Genomic DNA, 22953 nt, shown 5'->3' with positions numbered 1-22953 from the left:
AGGTATAAAAGGAAGGATTGAATGACAATCTGATACCTAGGATAATGGAAATCAAAAAAGACTCTACTGCCTAAGGGCCTGCAACTCAGACACCTTCTTGCAGAAGTAATAGCCAATCAAAAAAGCAGTCTCCATGACAAAGTAAAGGTTTCAGCAGTAGCCGCGAACAAAAGAAATAGAGTAAGTTTTTTCCAACAAAGAGTTGAGGATTCGGGTCTTATATTCTTGCCCCTCTAAGAAACTCTTTGATTCTTTGCCCACGAAGAGCTGGTTGGCAATCATAGTATGAGCTGAAGCTGCTGCAAGTGAATCTATGGAGCTGAAGGACAAACCTTTTGTCCAATAACTCAAATAACCTTGAAAGATTTGTCCACAAATTAATCAAGAGCCTCCAAATTCTTTGCTGCACAATAGACAAAAATAAACTCCAAAATTCTTTCTACAATTCAAAATTAAAATTTTCCTTCCATTTTCTTACTTTCTTCCTTAATTTAAAACTTGCTTCCATAATTGAGACCTGCTTGTGTTTCAACACAGACCTGCTGCTGTGTTTCATGATGACCAGGTGAAGTTGACGATAGATGAAGATTGTGATTGATGACACAGATGAGATGAGAAATCTTCTAAGATGCCATGGAGGCTTCCCTGTAAAGGCCATCCCTTAGTCCCCACCAGACTAGTTAGTGAATCTGGGTACCTGTGTTGTCTGAAATCCTTGGAGCTCATCCTTTCATTTGTGGCTTTGTCTGTCTTTTAGCACCTTAGCAAGGTTGGAAGAAGAGGACAAGGTGGAATTTTCAAGGAATGAAGGTTTTCCAACTGATCGACCACTTTGTGCGAAAGCGATTTGGCCCCTTGTGCTTTGGCGTGGGGTGGCGGGGGCTGGTGGTTGGAGAAGTCCTGAATCTAGTATGAGAGTTCCCCCCAACACTATCCAATTTCTAGAAATAGTTGAATCCGTGGGGATCCATGGGTGGGATGTAATGATTTGTCTGTAACACACTGTGTAAGGGTTCTCAAAACCTTGGTTAAAACTTCTTTTGGCTGGAAGAGTTTGCAAGCGTAAAAGTGATCTCCCCATAAAATCATTGCTTGTGTGCAGGGTTAGATGTGTTCCCCTTGTGTTTGTTGATGTTGTACCACATGATTGTTGTGTGCTGTGGGAGAATCAACACCTGCCCTGGAAAAGTAACTCCTTGAAACCATTAATGCAAACTGGGCTACTCCATCAGATGCTTCATGGATATGTAGATGCTGTAGTCTGTATCCACTTTCTTGTCTTGTATCCACTTTCCATTTAGATGGAGCTCCCAAGCATGTCCCAGGCATCTGTGTCGTAAAATCTGTTCTCCCTCTCTGGCGGTCACAGAGGTCCTGAGCCTGTTAATTTCTTTTTCCACCAAGGAATTCTTTTTGAAGATTTGAAGGTATTTGATGTGCGGTGTGTCAATCCTGGCATCCTGTAGTCCATATTTATGCGTTGATTGTAGCTGGCTCGCAATAGCTCTTGGCATTTGCAAAGCACCAGAAGAGAATGTGAATGATGTGCCATGAAGGAGAAGGACTTGTCCTCATAGTCAGTCAAGGTTGACTGATGATGATAGTTGATGAAAAGGGCCAGATAGACTCTTTTTTTTTGGGTGGTTAGAAAAGGCCATCTGGGCTGTACTCCAGAGACACACAGAATCTTAACATGTTAGAGGAGTACTAGACTGACTTTGCTTACGCGTTCTAGAGAATACTAGGCATCTTAGCACTGCTATAAACATAGAGATGATGCTGTGTCTTCCTTCTTTTTCCATAGCAAGAAGGCAGTAGTGCAGTAAAGAATAGATTGAATTCCTTTGTAGCCTGAAGTAAGCTATCACTGAGCCAGAACCTTTGTGAAATGCAGAGGAAGCTGGAATAAAGCAGAGGGCAAATGGACCTTGAATGCAACTGATAATTAGAATATCCCCACAGAGAATACTTAACTTAGCCTTTCTAAGTTACCACAACAGTAAGCTTGACTTTAAAAGTTGAATCCAGTTACCATCCAGTGATCTTGGCCCAAGGAAGGTAAACGTAAGTGTTCTCAACATGGGAAACTCCCCGTAAGTGTTGAGGAGAGATAAATCCAAATTGGTAATCGGTGAGAATCTCAATCTTTCCCTTGGCTTGAGTACTAAAAACCAGGCCCCTTCTTGAGATCCTAGGCCCCTTTCTGATGAGGATCTGGAGAATGGACCCAAAAGGGAGCGTGTCCTCTTTTCTTGAGGGGCAAGAGTATCCTGTCTAAAAAGTGGCATTCTGATGAAATATAATCTGTCACCGCATTGTATGGAGTAATTAACCTCCAAAAGTCTTTGAATGAAATCAACACCCTTTCTGAAAAAAGAATTGTCTTTGGGTTTGTCTTTGAAAGAGACAGTCTTCCTGCCAAAAGGAGCTGCCAGGCGAGAATCTAACTGCAGCCTAAAGAACCTCTGACACTGGGTCTACCAGAAGTCTGAGCAGGTGAACTCCTGTTCTAGGCCTAAAAGAACCTTGAGCTCTGGCCTACTACGACTAGACTACACCCTCTAGATCTAATTATAAATTTCTGGGAAATATAAACTTAGCAGGCCAATTTCTACTAAACTTAACAGCTTGCACTGCAAAAAATTGCACCTCATTTTTCATAGACTTAGCTTTTAGACGACATTTCTTTAAACCATTTTCAACAAAACTCCAAAACAAGTGATCCACACAACGCATCAGATAAAAAATCCTCCATCAAACATGCCTAGCTAAGCTTGATCCCTAAATTCAACAAGGTGCGCCAGACAGAACCCCCACGAGCAACAGAGCATATGGCAGCATCTTACGACATGGCCTGTGCAATAAAAAAAATCCACTCTGTCTTGTTTTCACACTTGTTCAGAGTTTGAAACCACTTAGAGCACTCTTTTGATTCAACAAAAGCATCCACAATAGAGAAGAGTATTTCAATTGATATTTTTGCAATTTTGATATACAATTTCTGAAACTAACAGTTCCAAGCGCTCTCATGGCTAGAGTGGACCTGTTCCCACTTTAACAACCCCACCTATCCAAAGCCTTTTTTAACTTTATCAGTGGGAACACCTTACCACCCTTTCTTAACCCCTTAACACCTTTGGGTAGGAGGCTCTAGGTTCTGGGTCGGACAGTTAAACAAAAACATAGTACCACCAGCCGGGCACCTATGAGCAGGAGAGAAGAGTCAGGGGGCAGGGAGCAAGCTGCAGGGGGGTTTCCACCACCTCTGCAAAAGGCACTTCTACCACATTCAACACAGGAGGTGGTACTGGAGGCCTATGCTGGGGTTTCTCAAAGAGTAATCCCTTTTGGGGGAATCAAGTCTGAAAATCATCCAAATCTCAGTGAAGGAGAAATCCCTCTAGAGGAAGAGAAAATAGAGAAAGAATCAGGAGGATCAGAATCTGGATGGGCATCTCCCCACATCAGAATCAGAATAAGCCACTTAGAACTCTCTTAAATCTTCATGAAGACTCAAGCCTCTGAACACTGGAGGCCTCTGTCAAACAAAGTTTCCACCACCTGCCTCTTCCATCCAATCCAAGCTTCCTCTAACTCTAATAATATAGGTACAACAGAACAAGAAGCTCTAACTTCTTTGGGAAGAAACCGACCTGCTAGGAGAAGCCCCACTTGGCAACAGAGTGGCCTACCCTACAAGAGGCACTTTGTTAAGGAGGGAAGAGAGGCTACTACCACCACCTCCTTAACCTGGCCTACCCTGTGACCTCCCAAAAGCCTACCTCCTGTACAGTACAGTTGGAACCCTAAACTAACAGTAAAGAGACTCCCTGAGGACTGACCGGGCTCCGGCTCATCCAAGCTCCACTGGAATCTCCTACCCAACCGGCGTTTTAACCTGCGCTTCGACAACCTAGAACTTAGCTGTTACGGCATTGCTTCTTGGGGTAAGGCTCCCAAACGAACAACGTGCAGTCTAAGTACAGCTTTAAACAGATCACAATGTATGAAAATACCTCCCTCTTAATAGATGACAAGAAAAAACTCAGGACAAGAAGGCTACAATGTATAAATGGTGCTCAGGCCCTAAACAAGGTATACAATGCATACAGTTATTCCTGATTCATATTTTTTATTCGGTCTGGCACGGTTATTCAAAATTCTGACACTACAAATGAAAACTCTGCATAAAGAAAATGCTAAATGTTCTAGCGAAATATGTAAGAATCGCACTGCCACACTCGCTCCGGCCACCCATGTCGGAAAGCGCCAACCTGCACTATCGCCGACTGCGGCTGCATTGTACCCTGATGAAACCGCGTCAGATCTGGCGTGGCCTGACCCATAGTACCACAATACTTTGGCGTCAGTGGGCCGTCTGCTGGCTGACCATTTCAGTTGCTGCTTTATCCCCATTCAACCCCTGCCACATCCCATGAAATACCTTCAAACACAACCCCTCCAACTATAAATAGAAGCATGTCCTGGCTGTGCTTGCTAAGATCAAGAACACAGAATCAATTGGCTAATATCCCAGGATGCCTCCTGAATAGACTAAAACATGACCAATCAGGGCCACTGGAATTACTATTTAACTTGAGGCTTAAAACAGACTTCATGCCACAATAACTGAGAGCAGCAAAAGTCATCCCCACTTCATAAGGGCAGACCACCAACAGACCGCAGAAACTACAGACCCATTAGTTTGACTTGTGTTATGTGCAAAACAATGGAAATTATCAAAAAAGTTATCAAAAAAGACAAGGGAGACCTTCAGACACTGAGCAATCCTGCTTGGCTTTGGCAAAGGAAGGTCATGCCTACTGAACTTGTTGGATTTCTTTGAGAAGGTCACCAAGGCAATGGATGAGGGTAAAAGTGCATACTGCCTACCCTGACCTGGCTAAGGCATTTGATACAATACCCTACTCTGGCAATGTTAAACTGGCAGAATTTGGCATAAACCCTTATAAAACATACAGAATAACAAGATGGCTCACAAGTAGGGTTCAAGAAGTTAGGATTGGTAAGACTACTTCCTCCAAGAACCCAGTAACCAGTGGAGTCCCTTCAAAGTCTGTTCTGGGCCTGCTCCTTTGACATCTACTTCTCAAAAGTCAAGGCTAATGTCAAAGGCATCTGACTGACCAAACAGACAAAGACACTAACATCTTACAACAGTGTCTAGCACTGACAAATGACTGGGGCCAAAGCCATGGTTTAAAATTCAGTGCAAAGAAATGCATTATAGTACCTGGGAAATCAGCCACTGCAAGAATCAACATAATCAATAAAACACCTCTAAAAATTGACCCACTAGTCAGGAATCTGGGAACACGTAACATAGCCTTTAACCAACATATATCCAAGGTAGTAAGGAACTCCTCCTGTGCTGCCAAACTTATAACCGCACGGAACCTAGGTCCAGATAATGAACATCCGCAAAAGCTCCTTTCAAAAAGGATACAGGGCTAAACACAATGCCCTGTATGCATCGCTTCAAAGCCCCATCCAGATATTCAGTTTCCTACAGGCTCCCGAGAGGTGGATCTATGCCTGTCATACAAGGCATCCCTGGTCCTTGCGCTGATGAACCTTTTGCGCATCTGCAAAACAAAACCGCATCAGAACTACTAGATATAAAGACCTAAATTTTGCTTGCAACAAACAGGACACACTGGAGAGACTTGTCTCTCAGAGAATTCCCTTTCTCTGGAAAAGGCTTTCCATCCATGTGAAACAAAGTCCCTTCCCAACCTTATTTAAGCACAACTTGGACTACTGTACAGGACTTAGAGACCAAACTTATCTTTTAGTCTAATCTAGCACCCATGTCTTTGACAGAGGCAGTCAGTAACTCATGACAATCAGCAATCATCCCCTATATAAATGTCTAAAGAAATGTAACCGAGACACAAATATGGGTCGAGTTATTTGCTCCCAAAATCTTGGTTCCTTTGCCAGGTTTCTTCAATCAATTCCAGACTCTTCTTGCTTGTCTATTTTCTGTACCCCTACTTGAAATCATCTCTAATGGCAAAATCGCCTTTCTCCATTCTTGTATTGGTTTAATGCTTAGAATAATTTCTATTACTTTATGAATATAATATTTTGTATGGTTATTCTCCTTATGGATCCACATCCAAAATTCCACTCTGTTTCTTGAACTTACCCCTTGGTTCAGCTTCATCAATTTCAACTTAGAATTACAACCTTCTGCTTGTGTTATGTATGCAAACTTCAGTTATGTAGCTCTAAAACCTCTTCAAATCAGGTAAAACTAAACCACCTTGTTCTATTGGATGAATAAACTTATCCCACTTAACTTTTGCCCTCTTTCCCTCCCACATAAATTTCCTCAATTCTTTACCTCACCTCTCTCCTTGGGTTGGTTAATAACAGTAACTCGTATACACGACTAAAGGACCAATCATATTTTCACTGCTTGTATCTTACTACCTACATCCATAAATAAGTTTCCAGTTTCTCAATTTTTATATTACCTTTTGTTTAGCCTCTTCCCACATATCCTTAGCTGCCATAACAGTAGCCTTTTTAATTCATACTGTTATACTGTCCCCTTCTAAGTCTCCCGCTACATCCTCACTACTGCAAATCAAATTCCAGTCCAACTATATTCCCAGCTGAAAGTTGGTTTCTCCCAAATTTTTCTAATGCACCATAAGAGTTTTCAGTAGAATTTCAACACATGCCACTGTAATCCTCCTCCCTTGCCAATATCACTTAACATAAATGCAACATTTGTCTGTTTTTTCCCCCTCATCCATCACTACTGGAGCCCCTCAAGCAATTAGTATAATTACCCCTCCCCCTTTTCCCCTGTCCTTGACATTCTGCTGAATATCCATTCTGAAATCCTCTGTCAAACTTGCAACCTCCTTTTTTTTCAAAATGTGTCCCCTTCGGCACTGCTGTTGCACTCTGTATTTCTTAATACAATTCAATACTCTTCCTTTTTTTAATCAATACCTGCAAAGCCGCTCACGTTCCAGGATAATACGGACAGCACCATCAAAAAACAGTTGTTCTCACCTACTTATACACAGGTTGTGTGTGCAATTGCAGCTTTTGTGTTACATGCATACACTTTTTCAGGCCGATCTATTGCAAAGTTGTTTCTTCTCATCTCCATTTGAACCTATATCACATTATGAGACTGATTTAATGAAAACCCTCAAAAAGAAACTTAAAAAAACACCCTCACGCCCTAGTAACCTGTAAAACACAAAACTGCATACATTTTAAAAACAAAGTTTAACCCTCCAGAAAGGAACTGTCCCAAATTGACAGCTATACCTACAAGCATTATCTAACCTAAAATTAAAGTTACCCTTAATAAAGCGCATGCTTCAGCCTGTGCTCCTACTTACACTGATTGCTGTCTGTTCTTTTCTTACTGCTCTTTCCCTCTCAGATAAGAAAAGCAGCTGATATGCTTTCAGAAAACAATAACTTTTAGCCCTAATAAAAAGAACACTAACCATCTTTAATTAAAACTAAATTATATACAGTTCTATAACAGCAATTAAAGTATTAAGACTGCTTGGGAGCTTGCCTCCTTTTACTTCCATTCATTTCAAACTTATTTTCACTGAACTGCTTGCCATTGTACCTTTAAATTTTACATTTCCCTTAGCAAAAAAAACTCACAATTCTGAAGACTAACTCCTTGCAACTGCAGATGGCTTGTCTCCATGGAAGTGTTATAAGCAACAAATCTTTATAAATTTCACTCAGATGAATGCGCAGCTGCCTTAAGCTACAGACATCTCGATCCACTGTACATTTGCCACTGAAAACAATACCTTTGTATTTGTAAGCAGCTTAGTATTTTCATGTATTTCATTATTTTGTCTTATCTTCAAAGCTAACATGATTAAAAAAACACACCTGTTTAAAGCTCAAGTCAAAGGTAGTAATCTAGTTATTCACACTTGCACCCCACCCCCACCTCAGCATCCCAAGATCACAGCATATGAATATTTAACTTGCTTTTGTCTGGCCTTTTACTCCTGTTATACTGTAAAACCTCTTTCTTACAACTAAAAAAGTACTTTTTCTTTAATATCTTTATTACATACAATTACTGAAAAGACCCCCCCCCCCCCGCATTTAAAATACCCCTGAATACAATACATAACTGTTTTAGTGTATACATCATACAGTTCATGAAAAATGTAATACAATTAACAATTTTTTACTTATTATTTCCTCACATTTTAGTACATCCTTCCCCCATTTTAGTGTCCTTCTAAAGGCTCTATTACTTTTTTGAAAAGACTGTTAAACACTGACACAAATACCGAAAGACCAAAACTTCGAATGGCCAAATAAGCAATTTGTTTCTCATGGAAAAAAAATCGCTTGGCCAACAAAACATAAAACCAATCAAACCCTATGAAGTGGGGGGCTGTGCCCACCCCCCAAACTAAATATTCCAACTCTGAGATCACATTACAGTGGAGGAAAGGGCAAATTCCTGACAATGGCCATGTCATTTTTTTCCTCCTGGAAAAAATTCGCTTACTTGGCCGCTTGAAGTTTTGGTAGTTCGCCATTTACGTGTCTACCAAAGGGCATTCGGTTAGCAGCCCTTTCGACAACATAAATGGGACCTCCTTCTAAACAGTAATGATATAAAGTGAGGCATATACTTTGCGGTACAACCACAAGTTTAACAGTTAAGTCCATTGTTTTTAACCACTTTCTTGCAAAACCATATTTCACAAATAAGATGTTTTATAGTCTTCCATTTATTCAACAGTTTCACAGCTGCTGTGGTCTTCTTCCTGTTCCCCTCCCATCTCCCAACACCAGACTCTCAATTCAAGTCCAGGGTACTAAGGATAATTCTAGTCAACTCCAATGTTTTTTCTTAAGCTCTCTCTCAAGCAGTTTCATCTGAACATTGGAAAAGGTTTCACTGGTTAAGTCTCTCTATGAACCTTATCGTTAGAAGATTGACAGTAATAATGCCCTTCTACTTTCTGAATCACTTTTTGAATACATTTTTTTTTACTTCCTCCTTAACCTGTTCTGCATCAAAAAAATTACTTCGATCCTCCAAGAAAAAGCACTCTTAAGACATGTGGATACAGCACTGGAATATCACACCTGCTTCAAGACATAACCTGACTGCTGGGATAAATCTGATTCTCTTCTGCCTGGTGTACAGTAAATGATCTTTTTTTTTTTTTTTTTTTTTTTTTACAAACACTTGTCTCCATTTTTAATACTTAGCCCTTCTGCCACAATTCTGTCAGGATCAACTCTTTCTGATTGCATCTTAACTAATAAAGGTCTTGGCTGCTTTCTCGTGGCTGGGTTTGGAGCATACATATAATGTGCCCCTTTCAATTAACAAATTCTGCTGTGGTACACCAGTCTAGTTGCTTATTTGTGCTTTCATAAAATGAATAGTCTGTTACTTCCAGTTTTTCTGCTACAGTTGAAAGTTTAAATTCTCTCTACACACAGTATTTTTTAAACAGTTCTTGAGAAACTTCATATTCAGACGGCTTTTTCTTCATGACAACCTCTGATTTTCTGCAGTTTTATCACTTCATCTGAATGGCTAGTTTTATTTTTCCACCTTTTGTTGCTTGCACTGATATATTTTAAACACCTCTAAGTACATTTGATTTATTTTTCCTTCAAATCACTGGAAGTCAGCTCTTGAATCAAAGCTGAAGCCTGATCCACTTTTTGCTACCAGCTGCAGAATCCTTCCTAGATAGCATTCCCTTTTCACTTTTTTTGGTTGACTTTACTTCATGTTTTCCAATTTTATTCTGTGCTGGCATCTAGGCAGTGTATTTACTAGCCATTTGTCGAGGAACAAATGAAAATTTACATCAGATCAGAGTATTTCCAAAAAAATTTCAATGGCACTTTCTCTGTTTTCACACTGGGAGAGCTGAAGTTACATTGTTGATAAGTGTGCAGCCAAGTTGAACTCCCTAAAAAGTAATTACAATGTGGGAAAAAGACAGCTGAAGTGTGAATACTTTTTTTGACCCACGTCTTGGAAACTGCTAGTATGTCACGGTTGTGTAGTTTGAGTGTCAATCTCACCTTATTAATTACAAAGGCTTTGGGCATTTACTAATAAAGAGCTGGAGAAGAAAGAGATTCATTTATGCCTCTGATAAGAATGAAAAATGGTGCAACTTTGTCCAATATTATGGAGAGCTTCAAGGATCATGGAGACGAGTGGTTCTGAATGTGAGAAGAATCCCTTTAAGAAAATGCCTGACCACAAAGTACTGGGCCAGAGTCTTACCCTCCAAAGACTACAATGAACCAGAGAAGATTTGGTAACCTATAAGCTCCTAATATTTATAAAGCTTTCTTCTTGTATAACAAACAATGCAAAGGATTCTTGTTTCTGTTTAGCTGGCATCTCTTTCCTATTTACTGTCACAGGTACAATTTCCCCTGCAAATAAAATTAGGCACTCTTATAAGACTCAGAAAACAAAAAAATGAAACAAATGACTTCATCCTGCTTAAAGTACAGGTGCATTTTCAGAAAAATGACTGTATAACAGGTTATAATTAGGTAGGGCAAAACTAATACTCCAGAGAATAAACATAATCAGAGTTTCTTTCACTTTCTACCCACAGCTCTCACGGATTCAGGAAATGCTCAACAGTACTTAGACACAGTATGCTACTCATTCTGAAATCAGATCCACTGTAACTCTGGTCAGAATGCAAGTGCTCACCAAGCTGTGCTTCTTTCGCCATTTGCGTTTCATGGATAATGTTTCGCAGGATCTGCTCTTCTTGGATCAATTTGTATTTTTCTAGTATGTCCTGTTGCCTCAGGTAATGGTCATGCTGCTTTTGGTACTCTTTTAGCTCATTCAAGGTCCGCTGCAGAGACCTGCAAATTATAACAGGGAATGAGAATCTGTATTTCCACTATTTAAAAAAAAAATTATGTACTCCAACTCACCATAATGTTCCATCTGTGTTGTCCATTTTCATTCTTCAAATGTTGGTTCAGATCAGATTCTCAGATCTGACTTGGCCACTTCTTCCACATCGTAGAACACTGAAAATTCAAGTTTCTCCCTCTACCCATAATGCCTTCTTAGTCACCTTACATACCCTTCGATCTAGTTTGCTGTCCATAGACCTACAGAGTAGTGGAGAATAAGGAAATAACAGAATCTAGAACTCAAACAAATGAAAAGTGGTTTCTCCAATATCCTTCAATCTTTCAAGGAGTAAACCAAAGGAGGGGGTTGGTGGGAGGGAAGATGAGGAAGAATGAAAATTGAAAACACAGACAGAACATTACAGTAAGTACATAACTATCTGATGTTTTCATTCCTCAACTGTTGGGACACAGTCCCCAGCTACCTAAATCGTAGGAGGACTCTAAGTAAGGATTTTCCTGAGCATAGCTGAGCCAAAGGCTGCTCTTTCCCTACAGACTAGATCCAATTTGCAATGAGCAATAAAGGTATGAGGATTAGCCCAGGTTGCAGATGCACAAAATTCATCCAAGGAAATTTTAGACAAGAATTGTGAAAATGATATCACAGACCTGGCAGAACGGGCTTTTAGTGGGTTTGGTAAAGGCAAAACTACTTTTTTCATAAACAAAGTAATACTATCAGTCAACCATTTAGTTAAATTAACTTTAGAAACTGTTTTTCCTAATTATGATTCAGAAAGCCAAACATTTTTTAGATTTCCTAAAATCTTGGTTTCTGTGAAGGCAGAACTGTCTGTGAACATCCAATTGGTGTAACATATATTCACCTTTGTCTAGAGAGCACAGTGATAAAAACTCATGTTGATAGCATGGAGCATGTGATTAAAAGAAACCAGCCCAAGCACATGGCATCAACTGTGACCCCTTGCAGCACTCTATGGTAAATCCCAGAGCTTTCTAGCAAATTCCAAAGTTCACATAGTCTCAGTGAAGCAAAAGACTGAGTCAGAAAACTAAAAAGCATGGGCCTCAACCTAGTTTCAGAGCCAACTGTCGTAACTGGGGTGGTAGCCATGAATCCAAGAAGAAAAAATGTTTAGCTTTTGGTCAACAATGCCACAAATGGCGTAAATGGAATCAGTTCAAAAGGTCTTGTAAATCAAAAGGCCTACATTCTTTTATTAAAAGGGAGCATTTTAAGAAACGAGTTGATCAGTTAGAGAGCTGCAACCCTACTCTGGTATGGATGGTGTGTCAGTACTTCATGAAACAGTTAATGCAGCAGATGAGGGCAAAAAATGAAGTATTTTGTAACTGCTTGGATAAATGGCAAAACCACAGAGCTCAAAGTTTATACAGTTTCCAAGTGCAATGTTATGTCAGTAGAAACATTTGCTAGAGTGTATTTATGGTGAAAGGCTTGATTTGGCAAGGTATGTGAAGCTTGTTGTTTAAGGAGGTGAAGATATTTAAACCGAAGCACAGAAGTGCTTTCATGTTACTCTGCTGGAAGAAGCTATGATTTATTTTATGTGGTCAAGAGGCACGTCCAGTCATTACTAGGGCTCACAGACAGTTTGAAAATGGGACTGCTTTTATTTAATAAGGAAGCCCATCGTGTTAGCTTAAAAGACCACTACTCTAATATCACCAAGTACATTTTTCCCATCTATGCTGATCTGTATGAAGATAAACAAGGCAAGATTCCAGTTGTGTACTCCATGAAGTTAGACCCAAAGGTCAGTTCAGTTATCAGGCCAGCACGTAAAGTTCCAATAGCCATGCAGGACAGAATCAATGCAGAGTTAGATAAAATGGTGCAACAAGGTGTGATTTTGCCCAGTTACAACTCCAACTGGCAGCTCACAAGAAAAGCTCAGATGACATCAGAATGTGTATTGACCCACAAGATTGAAACAAAGCATTAAAAATACCTCATAATCCAATGCACACAGTGGAAGCCACAGCCTTGATGCCAAATGCCACTATTTTTTCTGTCTGAGATGCAAAGTTTATTTTTTTGTCAAGCTGAATTTGCCAAAATGATCATTGCTCACTACATTTAGTACTTCGTTTGGCAGGTACAATTTTTTTAGAATGTCATTTGGGATGAATTCTGCACCAGAATTCTTTCAATGAGCAATGGAGCATTTTTTCTGGGTATCCTTGTGCCAATATAGCAGATGACACACTAGTAAGAGATCACAATGAAGCACAACATGACAGAAACCTCAGAAAAGTTCTAGAAAGGCCACATCAAGTGAATCTTAAGCTCAATCCCCACAAATTCACATTCAGGCTACAAGACATTACTTATGCTGGTCATTTGCTTACTATTACAAGCCTACGACCAAACACTTCAAAGCAAACAGCCATTCTTGAGATGCCAGCACCAGGCAATGTTCAAGCCCTACAATGTTTTCTTTGCATGGTCAACTATCTAGGCAAGTTCATTCTAGACTTGAGCTTTCAGCCCACACACGTGAAGATGCATGCTGGTCTTGGTTAGAGCAACACCAAAGAGCATTTGATGTCCTGAAACAGAGAATTGATAGCTCACCAACTATGAGATACTATGATGTTCACAAGCAAGTTACAGTTTACTGTGATGCTTCGAAATTCTGTTTAGGTGCAGTAATTCTACAAGAGGATCAACCTGTTGCCTACACGTTGAGAACTCTTTCCCAAACTGAGATGCAGTATGGCCAGATCGAGAAACAGCTTTTGGCAATTGTGTTTGCATGTTCAAAGTTTCAGGATTATGTTTATGGCAGACCTCTCCAGATTGAAATACCACCAACGTTTAGTCACTATCTTAAGAAACCTTATGCACAAAGTTCCAGCCCTACTGCAAAATAGAATGTTGAGACTGCAAATGTACAATTTCAATCCTGTCTACAAGAAAGGCAAACTTCTCTATCTTGGTGATACACTATCCAGATCACCCAGAAACACAATAGAACTACATAAGAATGAGAACATTGACTTAGAAGTCAGGGAAGTGAGAAATTTTCCTCCACACATCTTGCTGATTTGAGAGATCACACATTCAGTTTTACAGAGGCTCATCCACTTTATCAGTCAAGGTTGGCTGTCAAATTAGTCTAGTTTACCTCAAGAAATGCAACCTTATTTTACATACAGAGATGAGATTCTGGGTGACAAATGTATTATGAAAGGTCCAAAAGTATTTGTTCCAAAATCATTGCAACCAGAGTACATTTTATCTTGCATCATGGTCACTCAGGAGTCTATTCTACTAAAAGAAGGGCGAGAGAACTAGTATTTTTGCCTATGTCACAAGATATTGAGACAGCACTTTTATCCTGTTCAGTGTGTAATAGTAAAAACCCACATCGACAGAAGGAACCACTTCAGCTTAACCAGATTCCGGAAATACCTTGGTTGACAGTAGCCACGGACATTTCTGAGCAGAATGGTCAACATTATTTGGTGTTAGCAGACTCTTACTCCAATTAGTTTGAGACGGACCTACTTCCCAACCTATCATCCAGTACTGTCATTACTAAGATGAAACATCATTTTGCAGTCCATGGTAGTCCACACAAAGTTATTTCTGACAATGGCACGCAGTTTACAAGTCAACAGTTCAAAAAGATTTGGTGATTTGGGACTTAACTCATGTCACAAGTACTCCCGAGTACCTGCAGTCATATGGTTTGACAGAATTTGCAGTTCAAAGTGCAAAACAGTTACCTGAGAAGTCAAAGAGAGATAATAGTGATGTTTTCCTAAATTTCTTGAATCTCATAAATGTTCCTCGTGACAAACATCTTGGCTCACCTGTTCAGAGACTTCTGTCAAGATAAACCAGAACCACATTACCAATCAGTAGTCAATTGTTGGTTCCATGTGCCAAGAACACATTAGTGACAGCCAAACTGTGGAAGTGCCTAACCCAGAAGTCCTACTACAATAAAACTAGCAAACCGCTCAATCCAATACGAGAGGGAGGAGTGCTAAGGATGCAGACATCCAAAGGTTATGATCGGATTGGTGTTGTGAAAAATGTTGGTCCAAAGCAGAGATCATACATTGTGGAATCACAAGCAGCAGTTTTTAGGCGGAATCAGAAGCATTTGAGACCAGTGTCCAAGCCTATGCCACAACACAAAGCTTGTGAGAAAGACCATCTCAGAGTAGGTTGTCCAGTACTCTAATTCCAGAAGTTGTTCCAGAGGACATTCTGGTTCCTGTGATGAATCAGAAGTTCCTGATAGGAGTTGTGCACCGCAAACTGTCCTTGTTGTTAAATCTGGCTCAGATTGTTATGTTACGAGATATGGTTGCATCTCTAAACGCTGTAGCAGATACGAAGCAAATTGGACATGAACATTGTGTTTTGTTTCTTATAAAGTAATGAATGTCTAAGCTCTGATTCTTTCAACAGAACACGCTTTTTAAGGAGGAGGAGGATGCTGATCAATATGTGTATATACCTTTAAGAAGCTATCTAAGTGGCTTGCACAAGTGTACAAATACTAAGCACATGCAAGCCTGGCTGCCATTTTGTAGTAAGCTTTTGAGATGCAACCATCTATGTAAGGTCCGTCTGTTAACTAGTTTGTTTGTACTTTATGATGCTGCTGTCCATTCTGATGTGTTTCTACGTATTTAAGCATCTAAATGAACTCCCTGCCTGCTCGTCTTGCATGTTACAGACAGAAAAGCAATATCGGGGGACCGACCACCTCTTTGTTTTAGAAGATCTAAGAGGTCTCCAAAAAAGACACCAGGTGATCTGGGGGACCCTTCCCCTTCATCAAAGTCACTGCAATTACAGACTCTTGTGGAGAGTCTAAGCACCTCCTACTGCACTTCCTCTTTCAAGGAACCTCCTTGGTGGGATGCTTCAAGAAGGTATCAGAAGATATGACTATATCCTGTTGGGTGGCCTGAGACTGGTTCAGGCTGGCTGCCCCAGTGGAATGGATGACAGGCTCTGGATGTAGAATCAAATGGGGCTGGGGAGTTGGAGCCAAAGACGGTAGAGAAGTCTGAATTCTAGGAATAGAGAAGGCTCTCTCCACTACCTTGAATGTAGAATGTCTGGGAGAACCAGTAACAGACTGATCCAACAAGGCAGGCTTATGAACCATCAGTTCCACAGTCCCACAAACAAACTAGTCTAGGAGGGAATCAGAGCTGAGCTGTCCAGAGCCAAAGCACCGAGAGGTAGCGACAGCTCCAACAACTCTGGAGTCAAATCCAACACCCCAGAGCCATTGCAGATGCTACAGGTTCAAGAGTAGTCCAGCTCTAAAGTACTCAACACTGGACAACTCAGAGACACCATCAGAGACTATGATGCCAACATTTTCAGATCAGAGGCATACTTCAGGACTTTCAGACCCAATGGCTCCAAAACCAAAGGTCGGATGAGAGAAGAAGCCAATATTGGAGGTGTAAGTACTAAGAAGGGTCTCCAGACCCGATGAGGCCGGATCCGAAAGAACTCCCATTTGTATCTGCACCCTGAAAAACAATCATTCTGTCCACATCTGCTTTGGATAGGCTCCTGGAAGACAGAATGGATGAGGCTCATGACTGATAAGGAGACTGTGCCAAAAAGGGTGGTAAATTGGCTCCGGCGGTAATATAGTTTAATGGAAACCACGGTGATTTGATGGATTTAGATCTTGAAATCAGTCATATCCAACTTTTTACTTGTTTGCGGGGTGGCTCTACAAATGGAGTTGAAGTAAAGGACAGTGTCCGATCAGAAGATTTATGAGATTTTTTAAATGAGTGTCTCACTTTCTTTCCAACCTTTATATGGTTTGACCCCTGGAGGCCACAGATGCAGGTTTTGAGGGCAGTAAGCCACTAAGAATTACCTTACATAATTTTACTTTGAATGCGCTTCTGGCTTGGGAATTTTGTGGATGCTGGCCACGCATTTTTAAAACCCTGAACATTTGTCAGACATTTTAATGTACATACACAGAAAGCAATGAAAAAAATTAAGAAAAAACTTTTTTTTTTAATAGTAAGGAAAAAACAAATTGCCAACAACTGTACAAGTGCAAGAAAGAGTACTAAAAAATACTATAATGGAACAGAATACCAGCGATGGTAATTGAGAATACTCTGAGTAAAAACATGACATTATAACCTTCTATATAAAGGGTTAAAGGAAGGAAAAAAGAAAGTTACAACTATAAGAATTACAGAAAGAACGACTACACACTCAAAAACTTTAAAAGCTCACTCGAGAGTTTCACGACCTACATCCAAACACTATGGCGGCAAACAAGATTTGAGGCATCAAGCGAGCAGAGCACTATGGGTAAATGGAGGAGCTCAAGAGTTTTCAGTTTTCTAAGATCTGGAAGAAGCAGCTGGGTTGGATCTGAGGATCGGATCCAAGTCAAACAATTGAGGAAGGAATGAAAAAGACATCAGATCAAAAATACTAAAAGCCTTACCAATCCCCCCCAAAACCTGGAAATGTGCCAGATTTTAATTAAAATCATTCAACAACCAGTAGGGAAAAGCTGTAAAATATTAGTAAATCAAAACAAATTGTTCATTGAGTTTTCAAAAAAGTGTGCACATTGTAAACAAATGCAGTTCTCATATTAAACACTTTTAAATTTCTCTGTCAAATCAGGAAAAAAATTGTCATCTTATGTTTTGTCTCTAAACTCTTGAGAATTTAGACCCTTAGTATACCACTGACCATTTTCCCACCATTGCATCAGATAAAACACCAGGCAAAATCTAAACAGTCCAACTTTCCACAGAGGGGTCTGAAATAGAAGTTATGTCCTTACCATAACGTTCCATGTGGAGTGTTCATCTCACCTTAGTTCTTACACATGGGTTCGGAGCCGATCCTCGGCTCCGTGTCGGCCGCTTGCAAGCTCTGCATCGAGAAGAAGCTCGAGACAACCTAATACCCACAATCCCTCTCTGCCTTTACCTCAGATCTAGTTTGCAAGCAAACCAGTAGTCAGAGAGAGCACACTCATGCTTATATCACATATGCACAGAACTAAGAGTCTATATATATATATACACATATACACATATATATACATGTCAACTATATACACAACAACTGCAATAAAGAAGCAGAATGCCCCAGGCCAGGCACCAAACTGAACGTTCTTCCTAAGGGCGGGAGGGTGGGAATGTAAGAACAAAGGCGAGATGAACACTCCACATGGAACGTTATGGTAAGGACATAACTTCTATATGTGATAGTGTTCAATCTCGCCGTTTGTTCTTACACATGGGTAGCGTCCCTAGCTCCTTGTTCCTGAGGAACTCACGGAAGGACGTTCTTGAGCACAGTGGAACCAAAGGTTGCCCTGTCCCTACAAACCTTGTCTACCTTATAATGAGAAATGAATGTATGTGGCTTAGACCAAGTAGCAGCCGCACAAATAGCGTCTAGTGGTAGGCGGGCTGCATGAGCCAGGGATGTAGACACTGACCTTGTGGAATGTCCTTTGGGTTTGTGCAAAAGAGTTTGATTTGAAGAATCATAGACATAGATGATACAATCAGTTAACCACTTAGAAAGAGTTCTTTTGGTAACCGCTACTCCTTTCCTGTTATCAGCAAAGGCTACAAAAGTTGATCAGTTTTTCTGTGATCTTTTGTTCTATCCAAGTAAAACCTTAGCTGTCTGTGAACATCTAATTTGTGCAACATATACTCCATTTTATTGGAGTGATTCTTGAAGAAAGTGGGTAATTCAATGGACTGATTAATATTATTAATAGAACAAACTTTAGGAAGGAAGGATGAATTAGTTCTAAGAGAAACTCTGTCAGAGTGAAAGATCAAATAAGGGTGCTTAATGGAGAGAGCTTGAAGTTCAGATACTCGCCTAGCGGATGTAATGGCTACCAAAAGAGAGTCTTCCATGACAAAAATTTCAATGGGCAAGAGGAGGCTGGTTCAAGGGGGCAGCATTAACTTAGATAACAATAAGTTTAGACTCCAAGGTGACATAGGAGATCTAATTGGTGGTCTAATATGAAAAGCCCCTTTTAAAAGGCTTTACAAAGTCTGTGGGCCATAACAGGAGCCCCACATTCTTCCACATGGAAATTAGAAATGGCAGCCAATTGAACTCTTAATGTGGCAGGAGAAGCACCCTGATGGAACAAGTCTGTTAAAAACTCTAATATTTTATTCAAAGGAGCTATAACAGGGTCCACTTGCTGTGTATTCGCAGAATACAAAGCGCTTCCATTTACTAGTATATGTTTTAGTAGTGGAAGCTTTATGAGAAGCCACTAATATATTCTGAACTGCAGGCAAAAGAAGATCAGACCTGGCTAAGTTGGGAATTGGAGCAGCCAAGCTGCTAGATGGAGGGACAAGAGCGAGGGGTGAGGAGCCCCTGACGAGTGAGTCAATAGATCTGGCTCTGGGTCCAGGATCCAGGGTCCCCGAATGCAGTGTGTGTCATGAGGAAGGGAACCAAATTTGACGAGGCCAGAATGGGGCAATGAGGGTTATTGTCCTGTGTAGGGTTTTGGCTTTCTGGAGAAACTTTGATATCAGGGGGAAGGGAGGAAATGCGTACAGGAGTCCCGGGGGCCAATCGTGGATCAGTGCGTCCCTGGGGACTTCCCCTGGAGGGGGTAATAGGGCAAAGTAGCTCCTGCATTTGGCGTTCATTGGAGACGCAAACAGATCGCAGGAAGGCTGGCCCCACGTGCGAAAAATCTTTTTCGCAACTGACTGTTTTAGGGACCACTCGTGCGGTAACAGAATTGCTCTGCTCAGCCTGTCGGCTATGACGTTGGATGACCCCGGGATGTGCGTTGCTATCAGAAAGCGACCCGTGGACTCCGACCATTGCCAGATTCTCATGGCCTCTCTGCATAGCTGATAGGACTTGGTTCCCCCTTGCTTGTTTATGTACCAGACTACCGACATGTTGTCCGTCTGAACTGCAATAGTTCCCAGAGGAAGAAGGGGAGCAAAGTGTTGCAGCGCTAGAAACACTGCCCTCAACTCTAGAACATTGATGTGCAGATTGTACTCTAAATTGGTCCATTCGCCTTGGACTGTCTGTCCCTGAAAGATGCCCCCCCACCCTATCAGGGAAGCGTCCGTGGTCACCGTAACTGTAGTGGGTAGCACAAATGGTCTCCCTTGGAAAGGTTGCACGCCTGAAGCCACCAGTTTAGGTGTGTTTTGCATGTGTTCGTTATAAGAATCTCGTGTGTTAGAGGTAGTTGTTGGAACGACCATTGTGCAAACAGTAGCCATTGTAGGACTCTCATGTGCAGTCTTCCCAAGGGTATTGCAATAAGAGAAGCTGACATGAGTCCCAAAACCTTCAGTACCAGTTTTGCTGGGGATTTCCTGGACAAGAGAAGAAGACGTATGTGAGTCAGAAGTGAAAGTATCCTTTCTGGAGGAAGTCTTAGAATTAACTGATGTGTATTTAATTCCGCTCCTATGAATAAGATACTCTGTGATGGCTGTAGTAAGGATTTTTCGAAGTTTAAGGAAATTCCTAGGTGAATACACAGTTGAAGAGTATAGTCTCTGGCCTGTACTAGTTGACGCTGGGTGGTGGCAGAAAGCAGCCAGTCGTCCAGATACGGAAACACCTGGAATCCTTGGCGTCTCAAGTGAGACGCTACCACTGCCATGCATTTGGTGAAGACCCTGGGGGCTGAGGTCAGACCAAAGGGCAGGGCTCGAAACTGAAAGTGACTGGCACCCAGCCGAAGCAAATTATCTCTGGATGCCCTGGCCATTTTGATGTGGTAGTATGCTTCCTTCAGATCTATTGAGCACATCCAGTCGTCCTTCTGTAAGAATGGAAGGATCGATTGAAGCGTGACCATTCGGAACTTTTCTTTCTTGACGAAGGTATTGAGGTCGCTTAGGTCCAGAATGGGCCTCCAGTCCCCTGTTTTCTTTGGAACTAAAAAGAACCTTGAGTAAGTCCCGAATCCTTTCTGGTCTGCTGGGACTGGTTGGATGACTTTTCTAGCAGCTTTGAAATTTCTATAGCTGCTGGCTCGCAGATGGGGCGGTACATCTGGGAGTCTTTTCTTTGGAATGGGATGGGATAGAAAAGGTATATTGTAACCTCTGGTAACCACGCTTTTTACCCACTTGTCTGTAGTTATGTTTTGCCAGGCCTGAGGGTATAAAGCTAAGCGACCCGACTGCCTCCAGAGCAGGACAGTCGGGCCTCCTCTCAGGAGTGCTGGAAAGGTTTACCAGGGAGTGTATCCCTGTCACCTTGATTCTGCGGACCCCTCTGCCGCCAGGGCGGCGTCTTCCACCTCTGCCCCTCCTCTGCCTCTAGAGGGGCATCACCCTGTGTGCCTGGGAAAGGTCCTTGGGGTTTTGAAACCAAATTTTTCCACCACGTTGCCCTTTGGGAGTACGGTCTGGTTGGGGTGGAAAACGGACTCCGACAGCAGACAGAGTCTTTCCCTCCTGCTCACACCGGGTAAGGGTCTCCTTTACTTTGGGGCCAAAAAGAGTGGCACCGTCAAATGGGGCGTTAGTAAAGGAAGACTTGAAGGCTTCATGAAATGAACATAAGCGCATCCGGGATGGTGTGCGAAGAGCAATCGCTGAGGCCGCTGCGGTACTCGCACCCCCGGCTGCGTAAGAGATCAGCCTCATGGACGAGTTCACAATGGATGTAAGGGTATTAAGTTGCTGTCACTTTCTCTGAGACAGCAGCATCTGTAGTACCCTGGAGGGTATCTCCCAACTCTTTGACTAGATCCCTCTGTAGTCGTGTAAAGTGGGTCAAATAGTTCAGGGATCGCATGGAAAAAGCCGCTGAACTAAAAATGCGCTTCCCATACCTGTCCATAGTCCTAGAATCTTTATTAGGGGGATGGACAGATGAGGAAGATTCCGACATCTCCTTTTTCGTGGCCGCTGCCACCACCATAGCGTCCACTGGAACTCCTTTTGTCAAGTAAGTCTTGTCCTGGGGTGCAGTGATATACTTATTGGGTTTCCTTGGGACTGGTTCCACTGTGTCAGGAGCCTCCCACGCCCTTCGAGCAATAAGTTCCATTAATTCATCGAAGGGCAGTGTGACCCAGGAGGAGGAAGGGCGAGCACCGAATGCCTTCAGCAAGACTGACTCATCCTCAGAAGGGGGGAGGGACTGCCAGTCACCTCTCTGTTTCAGGATCTCCAATATGTCAGAAAAAGAGACATCTTCTGAAGGTGACTTAGGGGACCCTTCTGACTCATCTAAGTCAGTATCGGATGTCAAGGATTCTTGTGGAGAATCTAAGTGTCTCCTCTTACACAATCTTTTCCTAGGGACTTCTTCGTGGGGAGCATCCGAAGAAGCCTCCGAGGAAGAGGGGGCACCCTCCAGGGGTGGCTGAGACACTTGGATGTGGCCGTGGGTGCAGAGGAGGATAACGGCCCTTTATGGGGAGGAGAGGTTGCTTCTACTGATGTGGTTGTCTGGGTAGACAACACCTTCCTCATTAGATCGAAAGCCCCCGGGTCCCGAGTCGAAGAATCTCCCGGTTCCGAAGAAATGGGAAGAATCCCCGAAACAGGCACCGAAGGCATCGACCCCGAGGACGGAGCCGAATTGATCCACGCCGAGGCCCCGAGGGGAAGAGTCGGAACCGAAACGTCGGTTCGACTCTCGGCCCCGGAACCAAGGACAGATCGTCGGCTCCGAGACTCCGGTACCGGGTCCGACGGAGTCGAGGTGAGAGGAACAGACCGAGAAAAGGACGGTTCTGGACCCGAGGGCTCCACAATCAGAAGATCAACCTCTTCCGGCTCCAAAGACTGGACAGGTCTCGGAGGAGGAATGGATGGAGACAATGGGAGGCCTTCAAGTTTCGACACCAACTGGGTGGAAACTGAAATAAGTTTGGATAGGGCCGAATGCTCCAATAACTTCTGCACCACACGATCCACATCGACATCGGAGAGCTTAGAAGAACGGGTCGAAGGAACCGAAGACGGAGCCGACCTCAATAG

At 42.1% G+C, this 22953-nt stretch overlaps 1 protein-coding gene across 2 annotated transcripts in view; it reads right to left on the bottom strand.

Annotated features, from left to right (window-relative positions):
* The window catches only part of TTC17 (tetratricopeptide repeat domain 17), a 3338929-nt gene that overhangs the window by 2538963 nt on the left and 777013 nt on the right, over positions 1-22953 (bottom strand). For both annotated transcript variants that reach the window (XM_044083397.1, XM_044083398.1), the window contains exon 9: positions 10748-10908. In XM_044083397.1, the coding sequence (XP_043939332.1) occupies positions 10748-10908 (161 nt within the window). The remainder of the gene's footprint in view (positions 1-10747; positions 10909-22953) is intronic.

The sequence above is a fragment of the Protopterus annectens genome, chromosome 9.part0 (genome assembly GCF_019279795.1).
Source record: "Protopterus annectens isolate FY-2018-M chromosome 9.part0, PAN1.0, whole genome shotgun sequence".
Classification (NCBI taxonomy): domain Eukaryota; kingdom Metazoa; phylum Chordata; order Ceratodontiformes; family Protopteridae; genus Protopterus; species Protopterus annectens.
This window is presented reverse-complemented; position numbering and strand designations above follow the sequence as displayed.